This window comes from Rattus norvegicus, chromosome 2 (assembly GCF_036323735.1).
Source record: "Rattus norvegicus strain BN/NHsdMcwi chromosome 2, GRCr8, whole genome shotgun sequence".
NCBI classification, from domain to species: domain Eukaryota; kingdom Metazoa; phylum Chordata; class Mammalia; order Rodentia; family Muridae; genus Rattus; species Rattus norvegicus.
Genome location: NC_086020.1, coordinates 234,548,584 through 234,559,906, shown reverse-complemented (window position 1 = coordinate 234,559,906; position 11,323 = coordinate 234,548,584). Strand labels below are relative to the sequence as shown.

Sequence of the window (11,323 nt, the reverse complement as noted above, 5' to 3'; positions counted from 1 at the left end):
CAGCTCCAACCACCGCTCAGGGTAGCGCTCGAGGAAAAGGCAGCCAGTGGGGATTGCCCTGAAAAGTTGTTGGAGCTCTGACCACTCCCACTTCTCCAAAGTGCCTCTTCCGTGCCGGTTTGGCTCACAGTGCACCTTACTGGTGGCGACGTCGCGCGAGCCTAAGGCAAGAGGTTGACACGCTTGGGCAGGTTAGGGAGGGAGGAAGGGGCAGCACGGGGTGGGCGAGCTTCGGGACGAGGCTCCCCAGAAGGGCGGGCCGAAAGTAGCCCCAACCTGCGGCCGGAGGCCAGACTTAGCGTTCGCGCGGAGCCGTTAAGCGCAGCCGGAGGTGGGTGTGGCCTGCTCGCCCTTCCCGCCTCCCGGCGACGCGAGCCCGGGCCTTTCGCCTCAGTGTCACCCCGGCCCACCCAGAGCCCGCCCCGCCCCGCGCGCCTGGCCTCGGGGTCCCCGCCAACACCATCTTCCCAGAGCCCGCCCAGCCGGGGGCGGTGGCCGCGGCCGTCACGTGCGCCGGCAGCCGCCAAGTGAGGCTGCTTTTGCGACACGGTGACAGCCAAATGGTGCGACAGGAGGAGCTGCCGCCGCGGCCGCTGCGCCCCGCACCGAGAGCTCTGAGGCGGCTCCCGGCGTCGCCCTGAGGGAGCGGCTGAGGGAACAGAGTCCGGCGGGCGGCGGCGGGCGGCGAGGGGAGCCGCGCCGAGGGCCCTCGCTCCCCGCCGCTCTCCATGAGCCGGGCCGCCTGAGCCGCGCCTGCAGCCGGGCCGCGCCTCCATGACTCCCTAGTTGCTGCTTTCTCTCCGGTCCTCACCCCCCCGCCCGGCTCCCGTCCCGCCTTCTCCCTCGGCCGCGCCGCTGGCCGCTTTCAGGTGCGGAGTCCCGAGCGGAGCGCCATGGCGTCCAACCCCGACCGGGGGGAGATCCTCCTCACGGAGCTGCAGGTAAGGGCCGCGGCCCTGCGGGAGCGCCGCCCTGGGAACACGGGGGAAGGCGGCCGCGGGGTCTGGGACGCTGTGCGGCGCGCCCCTGGCCCGCTAGGTGTGGAAACTCGCGGGTTGTCAGGCCGGAGCCGCTTCTCCTCCCCGGGACCCAGTCTCCCGCGCGCTCTCGGAGGCCACCGGGCGGAGGGACACCGTCTCCGCGGGCGGGTCCGTGCGCTCGCTCGGGTCCCCTCCCGGTGTCACCGCCCCGCCCTCCCCCCAACCCCGCTCCCGAACTCCTTTGAATGACTCCCAGGCTGTGGGCGGTTCCCTCCCCTTCCCCTCCGACAGCACAAAGAGCGCCCCCCAGAACTTCAGCCCCGGAGGACTTGCTCCCAAGTGATGGCCTTGCGCTGCCAGCCCCCTTCAGGTGACGGAGAGCCTGTAGCGTGATCTGCGGGCCGCGGCTTTCTCTCAACTTTTCCTTTTTAACTCCATGAAAGATAGATAGGTGGTCTCTCCGATGACTCCCCCTGCTCACATCCGGAAGTTCAGATATTGATGCCTCCCCCACCCCAAGACTTTCATTTTCTCTCTGATTTGGACACAAGAGAGTGAGAGAGAGCTACAGAAGTTGTTTACAAACCAGAGAACAGTTCATTAAGTGAAAACGTTAGGCAGCACATGTCCGCAGAAGATAACAAAATAGATCTCTGAATTAGTGTATTCCGTGTCAAAGCAACATTATTCTTTTCCTATCTACAACAAAATATTTGATGAAGTAAGCACGATTTTTCTTTTGAGATCTCTATGGAGTCGAAGACTTAAGTTTACCATGTTGTTTAGTTTTCATTACTGTGGAGTATTCAAGGGATTGTTTACATCTGGATTAGAATTTTGTCTCTAAACTGGGTTTGTTTTGTTTTAATGTATTCATATTTTGGCTACTCAGTTGATTTTTGTTTTTATGATGACAAAGTTAATAATTGCTTCAATGTGTAAATTTCTTTTTGAAATGCCTTTCTTTCTAGATTCCATTATAAGTCTGGTATATTCGGACAATCAGATATCAGTTTAAACACATTGCTGTGATATTTGCTATATCTTAATCAAAATTAGAGACTTGTACAGGGCACACAAATACACTGCTGCACTTGTGGAATCCTTCGGAAATGTAAAGTTCAATTTCCTGTCATTCGAAAATGTCACTATATAACCTTTTAACTACAATTAGCTTTTAGTAAGCAACTCTTCACAACACAGATTTGCTAACTGAATAGATCCTTTTAGGAATTTACATGCTTCTAAAAGTAAGCATGTACTTTTGGTCTTAAATATTTTGGAAAAAGCATATATTGCCTTCTTTTGAAATATGAAAAGCATATTTATAGAAGAAAATGCCTTTAAAATGGCAGCATTTGTCTTATCTGTGGTGTTGAATTATAAAGTATATGGCATCCTTGTATTTTCGGGGGGTTGGCATAAATGCACTTATTTTGGCATTGTAACCGAAAGCATTTTTTATTATTAAGTTATATTTAGGAACTTTTTGTTAGTAAGGTCAATTTCAGCAGTAACAAGCAAGTTAAAGAAGGAAAAAAAACCCTTTAAATATGACAAGTTAAAAAGTGGAAACAAAGGAACACCCAATGGAGTTACTTTTTATAATAAAGTATAGCTTCCTCTAAAAAATAGTTCTTATTATCTGGTACTTCAACAACTTTTACATTGTCATATATGGAGGACATTTTTCTTAGTTTATTTACTCAGCTCTAATAAAAATTCTTGCATCTAAAGTTTATTATGTTTACTAATATTTATACTGTTCCCTATCATCACTTTACACCTCATTTATTCAAACATTTATTTCATTTAGTCATGAAAATGTACGTTGACTCAATATTTGCCAAAAGTTTATTCAGAGTCATTTTTTAAGCTTCTAAATTTTTTGAATTTATTTAGACTGAAAATTAGTTTCTTAATGATTTTCTGCCAAACTAGTATGTAACCAATTTTAAGATGTGTTTAATGGCTGAACACTGTTACTTCACCATATCTTGTCCTAACAATACTGTTTCACTCTAGATACTGATTATAAATTCAATGAAATTCTTATTTATAAGCATACATTCAGTTTCATTTTTTAACTATACTGCAGAATTTGAAATACTTTGCTAGAGCTGGAATTGGCCTTTGCTTCTTGAAAGGCAACTTTGTAACTCTGAAACACGTTATTTTGTCTTCATCCTTACTGGAATGTGTCTGTGAGTAACATTTTGTAACTCTTGCTAATAAGGTAGAGACTTATTAAAAAGAAAGCATTAATAGAGTGCACACTGACCTTGTTAGCCAAAAACTTAAAGCTTAAGGAAGAATATTTGTTATAGTAAAGACAAAAACAGTTTCTAGCTTTTATATCATAGTATTCTCAATTTTTTTTATTTGAATCATAGCAGGAAACTAATTTTTGTGAGACAAAAAAAAAAAACCCTAAATTTTATTTCTAAGAAAACTGGGATTAATTAAAAGTATCAAGAATCTTCAAAGGCTATTGCAGTAGTTTTAGAGAACACAGAAGCAAATATTGAGTAGAAGAGAATATTTATAATTTTGTTGATATTGGTGATTTATCTCCTTCATCAAAGTTCCTAAAGAGTTTGCTTGGGTAAAGAGAATTTACTGGAGAAAAGTTATGGTAGGTAGTTGCCCTTAAGTTATAGATGCTAGTGTCAACTGAATGTCTACCAAAACTGCTGAAGTCGCTAACCAAGGCAAGATGAGTCTTACTTTCTACAATAGCACAAATATCATTTGTACTGGTAGAGCATTTTAGGAAAGTGCAAATAGCACATTATTTGCTACACATAAGACATTGTTCTTAGGTATATTTTATACCTATTTGATATTCTCAAAGATCTAGTAGGGTAAGGTATGTTACTTTTATTTTATGAACTAGGAAACTAACCTCAAGAGTGTTAGGTTTTCAGGCATTGGGACACATGCCATTAATTCCAGCACTTAGAGGGAGAAGCACAAAGAATGCTCTGAGTTCAAGGCCTACCTGGTCTACATAGTTAGTTACACGCTAGCCAGAGCTCAGTAGTGAGATGCTGCCTCAAAAACAAAAGCAGGAAAACAATCAGCCAACAAATAAGAATGTTAAGTAAGTTTCCCATGGTTACAGTGTTAAATCTGAATTTTAACTCTGATCTGTGTGTTTCCATCACTAAGTTGTCTCAGTTCTGTGAACTCATGTCATGTATTCAGTCATTGTATGTCAGTTTCTAAAAACTGGTCCAAATGTTGATCAGCGTTACCTTTGATGTAAACGTTAAGATCCCACTAGAATCAGGAGCAGTAGTCTTTATTTGGTAGTGTGTGGTAGCCATGGTTTATTAATTTCTCAGAGGAGGCACTATTCCACAAAGCAACACTATAAATCATCCTCTCCAGGCTTCCTTGGCTTCACATTGACTGTCTCTGATGAGAGATATGGGTTGATTTCTCAAATGACTATTCATAGTTTAAATTTTAAGTTTGTTCACAACCTAGTTCAGTGTTGGCACTTAGAAGGTGCTTGGAATATTAATAGGAAGGTTCCATTTGTTACCTTTAATGAGGACTGTCTTGATCATTTTATGAGGAATTTATTGTAGTTATTGTCATATGCAATTACAGTTAACCTTTGTATCCTTGGGTTCTTCATTCATAGTTTCACCCAAATAAATAAATGCCTCTGCCTCCTGAGTGATGGGATCTCTGAGTTTGAGGTCAATTTGGTCTATATAAAGTTATGGGAAACCCAGAGCTACATAGAAACTATTAGTTTCAAAATGGTGAGAAGGAGGGGGAGGTGTTGATGTGTGTGTGGGGTGTGTGTGTGTGTGTGTGTGTGTGTGTGTGTGTGTGAGTCTATGTGGAGAAATGAAGAGGTGGCTCATTCCCCAAACAGTAATAGCATTTACAGTTTACTAAAGGATGTGTGTAACTGATATTACAAATATACAATTGTTCCTTGGAATCAATAGGTAATTTATTCCCTGCCACTTGGTAGATCTCAGAATTCCTAGATGCTTAAGTTTCGTGGGTGAAATGCCATAGTATCTTATATAGTCTATAATCTTCCCTTTTTCCTTAGTCACCTGTAGATTGTGTATACTGCCCAGTATATACATGCTTAACTGTTGCATTAGATGAATTGATACACAAGAATTATATAGAATTGATAGTAAAATATATCCATTTTAAAAAATTTGCAACACCTACTTTGCCGAATTAAAGGTTTACTCCCTAGGCACATAGGCATTTTAATTTATTGGAAAATAATTATGATAGACTTTGGAATTTATTTTTGGTTCTAGAAGATTTGCCTCTTATATGCCAATGTGTGCTAAGTAGCATGTTCTTTTATACATTAGCCTTTTTGGTTTTCCTGCCCTGTAGTTATAAAATGGATGTAAGTCTCTTGAGTTATTTTGGCTGTTTCAGAGTTTACATTGAATAAATTACGTGTAATTTTTTCTTTTATTAAACCTCAGGCATACACACTATTGAATCATTGTTGGAATAGGTGCTCATGGGCCACCACTGTCCCTCCTGTAGCTGTGCATTGTTTTCCTCTTTCCTTGATCCCCAGCTTCACCTCCTCTCCGATCCACATAGTCATCACTGAGGGTAATGTGGGTTAGGCTCTTCCTTGTGTGGAATTTTATAGAATGTATAATCGTAAAAGATGTGTCATTTACCTGAGCTTTTGTTTTTTATATAATCGTGTTGAATATAATCTTGGGTTTCCACCTACATTAGATAAATTTATCCATGTTATTGTTTATTATTGTAGTCATTCAATATAACTGCCATAGTTTGAGACGATAGCTCCCATTGTTGAATAGTTGAGTATTTAACTCCTGTTAGTAATTTATTTTTTGTTTTTCATAATTTTGAGTTAAGATATTATGGACTGTCTGTACATGTTTTCCATGAATGTCTAAGAAAGAGATAAAAGTATAGAGGCTCAGTTGCTGCTTTACAGGGTAGGTGAACACTTTTGGCATTAAGAGGTGATACTGAACTTCCAATAAGCTTGTGACTATATATCTGTTGCAGATTTGGCATAGAAAGAGTAACAGTATAGTTTATGTCTCTGGATTTGTTAACTTTCCAAGTGAAAAGCCCTAGGCAGTTGTATAAAATAGTGTACATGTCACACATGGTAGGCACTGAAATGTTAGCTGACTTAGAGTACATGTAAAAATTATTTTCGAGAGTAGTTTGCAACTCATTTCCCCGTTCCATTTCTCTTAAATTACTTAATACTGTTATTTGTCATCATTAATATTTAATTCTTATGTTTAGTGGACAGTATGCCTGAAGTATATAATTTTGAATTAGTTATTTACATATTCACATAACTTACCAATTTACTTCTGGTGCTGGTCAGATTTAATTTTGAGTGTAAAACAAAGAATATTTTTCATTATCAAAGTTTATTAATATTTGCAAACCTAGAATTTATTATTTTTCTGATTGTTGTGTCCTTGATGGTAAAAATTCTTAATCTTTAACAAAGTTAAACTTGTCCGTTTTTCTTTATTATAATTGCCTTATACTCTTGTAAGAAATACCTTTTTAAACGCAACTCCTGGGTTTAAAGGACACTTATCCGTGTTTCCTACCTAGTAAGAATTTATTTTTGAGACAGTCTCCCTAAGGTGTCTAGACTAATATGTAAGAATTATGCCTGAAGTTACCCTTACTTGTAGCTTACTTATTTCTTATAATATTAGTTTGTGTTTTGTCATTTTATTCCCTAAAAACTCATCTATTGACTTATACAGTATTCACCAATGGTTCAAGCTTTACATTTCTCTTAAGTCCAACCCATTTCTGCTCCTTTGTAATAAAGAAATTCCTTATCTTGTCATTGTCTCTACTGAGTAATATATAGTAAGCCACATCACTACAACTGTAGTTGTGAACCTACTCAACTTTTTTTCTCTTTAAACTTTGAGAGTCCTTCTCTCCCTGTTCCCCATCTCTACCACATCTGGAGGAGAAATTATTTTGCCTTACTGTTCTTTTTCATTTTCTATAGCCTACATAAGCCATGGCTAACTGGTGTGTGTGTGTGTGTGTGTGTGTGTGTGTGTGTGTGTGTGTGTGTGTGTGTGTGTGTTTGTGCGCGCGCGCGCGCACGCATGTGTGTGGGTCTCCAGAGTAATAAACCTTCCTTCCCTGCTCCCCTTCTTTTCTTCTTTTTGTTGATTCCATGTTCTTTTATCTCTTTAACCTTACAACTCAAATGCCCAACAAGCCCCTGGCGAAACGACTAGTGTATATCGTACACTGCTTTCCAATGCTGTGACTGAGAAAATCTCATTAGCTTTATTTCAGCTTGATCCATCAACTCTAGCACTTGGGGAATGGGGTTATTTTAGAGATGGCAAGCATCTTCTGAGAAGGGAGTGTGAGCTAGGAAAAAGTACATATGTTTAAACTCAATAACTTTCTTTTGATTAGAACAAAGGGATCTTCTGTTTTCTGGCCCTTGTAAATCTTTTTAGACCTTTCTCTGTCTGTCTTAACTAGGACATTAAACTTTGCAGATGTGTGAATCACATTTTTCTTTTTGTACTTTTGTGTTTGTATGTGATGCTTCTAATTTTGAGAATACTAATACTGTCTATCTTCAGGAATGAGTATTTGCTAATTTGGGCAATCCTTTAATTCTACTACAAAACAATTATATTCATGCAGAATCAAAAAGTTTAGCCTTTCCACTTTCCCTCCTCCAGTCTGTCTTTGTTTGACTGGGTCATATTTTGGAGTCCAGGTTCATGCTCAGCTTCCCAAGTACTTGAGATTGCAGGAATGCATGACCATATTATGATGCCTTTTATAGATTAGTAAAGTTATAGTCAGTTAGCCATTTAGCCTTTGTGACCCTTTGTGTGAAATAAGTTATTTCCAATTTTACAGCTCCTGTCATTGAATATATCACTTAGTATGGTGGTCGAATGACATGTTCCTACTATTTTACTCACTTGATGTCCTTACACCTTTATGTTCAATAAAGGCTCAAAATAAGTAATGTAATTGTTTTTAGTCTTTTACCATTCCACCATACTTCTCTAATTTTTAAAAATCTACTCTTCTTGTTTATGCTAGAAATCTCATCTTTTTTCTTTTTTATTAATTATTATCTTAGCCTCTAAAGTTGACTTTTGTATTAACACAAGCCGTTTTGAAATCATTTACTTCTTTATTTACTTCTTTACCACTGTCTTGATATTCTGCTTTCACTCTTTTTCTCCTTCAGCTACTCATGAGGTACCTGATGTATAGTGGATGCAATTCTTCCCTCACCAGATGTAAATTTTAAGACAGTTTCATTGTGCAGGGCCTGGTGACACATTCTCTAATTCTAACACGTAGAGCAAGGGTACAAGGGGATTGGGATTTGAGGATCACCCAGGCTCCATAGTGAGACCTTATGTTACATGCCGGCCGGCCTAATATACACATAATTGATCATACTTCCTAGATGAGGGTTTTTTTCTTTTTACCCCCCTTTTGTCATATAGAGGGATATAGGGGATAGTGAAAATAGCTGTCTTAACGTGTTCATATTTCCATGATGTTTTAATTTAAAATAACAGTAAACTGAGTTTGTGTGCGTGGATGGTTGAAATCTTGCATTATGGAATGAATTTCTAGGATGGAATGTTCATTGAAAAATTTAAGATGCTTAATTTATTTATGCATTGCAAGTACTGAACTGTACCACACTGCAGACCCCATGGATCTGCTTAAATAAATTCATAGCCTGCTTTTTTTGTTTTCCCAGAGACTTTGAGATATTTTATATTTGAAGTAAGATTGTATATAGCTACAAAGTACAAAAGGTCCTGTACATTTTTGTACTACAGAAAAAGGTTTGTGGCAATATTCTAAATTACTAAATAATACGAACTCTGTAACTGAATATATTTGATCTTTGTTTTGCAAATTATACTAAGTGCCCAGTTGGTTTCTTCTTTCACATAATTGAATTTCCATTTTGTTTCTACATAAACCCAATCATCGCACTTCAATATCAAGAGAATGTTCATTTTACTATAAATTTTTGTTCTAGTTTGAGGTTTTACTATGTTAAAACCTCATAGAAACTGTACAAAATTTCTATACTTAGGGTTGGTTTGCCCTTTTTAAATATTGTCTTATAGGGGCTGGAGAGATGGCTCAGCAATTAAGAGCATTTGTTGTTACTACCCACATGATGGCTCATGATTCCAGTTTCAGGGTATCCTGTACTCTCTTGTGACCTTTATGTCACCAGATATGTAATTAGTGCACATATGTACATACATGCATACATACATACATACTCATAAATAAATCGCTAGAGTAAACAAAGAATTGTTATATACCTAATGGAGGCTCTTAATATTACATATAAAGCATGCACTTGCTTTATAAAATTGCTAAAATGATGGACTCATTAAGGCTGGCACAGTGGTAGATCTTTATTTTTATTATGTTAATTATACTACAGTTATAAATAGCTACTGGCTTTGGTTATAAAGTTTATCTTATACAAAATGAGAATCATATGGAAAATATTAATAGTACTATATTGTATTTATGATAACATTTGTAAAGTGTTCTTGAATTCCAAAGTATTTAATGTACAGTTTTACACATGATCATTGAAGTTGTTGGTGACAGGTCTTTGTGTAGCGTATGTTGGAATTCACTATGTAGACCAGACAGGTCTTGAATTTGTATTGGTCCTCTTGCCTCAGTCTTCTAAGTGTGTTACAAAACTGGTTGTACTCTTAAACCGTGCTTCGTTAGAGTTAATTATTTAGGCCAATCTGCAGGTTTAGATTTATTCAGTCAATGTCACCTTTAACCTGAATCTCCATCTTCTGGCTCCTCTCTCTCATTATAGTTTTCTATATAATTCTATTATTACTCTATTATTATCTATCACATTGTAGAGTTTTTGTTTTGTGTCAATCTGTAAAACACCAGAATTTTCAAGGATATATCTTCTATCTTATCAATTTTTAGAGCTTTTCAAAATACCCAAAATGTTTAAAAATTTAAAAGATACTAAAAATGATTGAAAAATTATCTTTTCTCAGGAGAACTGAAAATGAATGTAAGATGGCATCTGTAATTTGCCGCCTAGTCCTGAAAGTACTGAAAGCCTTGGACATCGTTAATATTAACATTAAAATTATATTATCTTTATTTAGAGTTTATATAAAACTTAAAAATCATTTGAAGAAGGTATTACAGATGAAGTTGGAAGATGTTTTCTGTATTTATAAATTAAATTATATGTGCTTTAATAGAGACCAGACCTGTTACACAGTCACAGATTTGCAAAGCAGTGTATTTGGTTCATGATTCTGGTAGCTGTTGGGTTTGCACAGGACAGTTCCAGTGTCCTAACAGGTGTTCCCTCAGACCTTGTCACAGCTCAATTGTGATGGTAAAGAAGCAGAAGGGAACCTGGGAGCCTGCTGAAGGGGAGTGGATTTGGAATGGAATAGTTTTATGACAACCATCATCTCATTAGTTATAGGACACAGAAGATCCACTCTTCATGACCTTGTTTACCTTCTTGTAGGCCACTCTAACACTACCCACTAGGCCTAAGTTTCTAGCACTTGAACCCTTGGGAGATAGTTCAAACTATAGGAGGGACAAATATCTTTTAGTGATAAACTGTTTTAAATTTAAAAAAAGATATTTTAAAGCCCCAAAGTACATTCATTTGTACTTGGCATCTAATAAGCTTTCCTAAACCATTTTAAAAATAATCTTTATTCTTGAGAATTTTATATAAGTGTGCAATGAAATATCATATCCACCCTCTGTTTTCCCCTCCAGAATCCCAAATATCTCCGAATGTAGCCCCTCCCAATTTGTAAGCCATTGTTTTTCATTTTTAGAGGTATCTTAACACTCAGTGATTCTAGCATTTCAGAATTAAATACAGAAGAGTAAGAAGGAAAAGGATGCTCTACATTATTTTCTTGTCTGTGTTAATTTTACTTGGCAGATGCCGTCTTCTTCCTAATGGTGTTACTTCATCCTTACCCCAGCTTTCCCGTCTATCGTCTTTAAACCCAAGAGCCATGCTTTCTGTTATGCCTTTCCACTAAAATTGACTTCTCAGCAAGGAAAGCTACTGTATGCAATTTCACTTTTGTTTTTTTGTTATTCCTGTTGCTCAATATGTGATAGGCTCTACTGCCATGGCCTAAAAACAGACAAAACAAAAAAGAACCAAGCAGTAGGAACTCCTGAAATTCAGCTTTGATTTTTACATAACCTAGACTTGGACCTCCAGGAAAAAACCCCACTGTTCTGTTCAGCTGAGCCTGGCA

General features: G+C 38.6%; 1 protein-coding gene across 2 annotated transcripts in view; it reads left to right on the top strand.

Annotated features, from left to right (window-relative positions):
* The first annotated feature begins 537 nt into the window (after positions 1 to 537).
* Positions 538 to 11,323, top strand: part of Pkn2 (protein kinase N2) — a 105,369-nt gene continuing 94,583 nt past the window's right edge. Inside the window, exon 1 of one of the 2 annotated variants that reach the window (NM_001105755.2) lies at positions 538 to 941. In NM_001105755.2, coding sequence (NP_001099225.2) covers positions 894 to 941 — 48 coding nt within the window. In that variant the 5' untranslated portion in view covers positions 538 to 893. Of the gene's footprint in view, positions 942 to 1,169; positions 1,351 to 11,323 lie in introns of those variants that run through there. The other variant, XM_063281277.1, reaches the window with a different exon arrangement.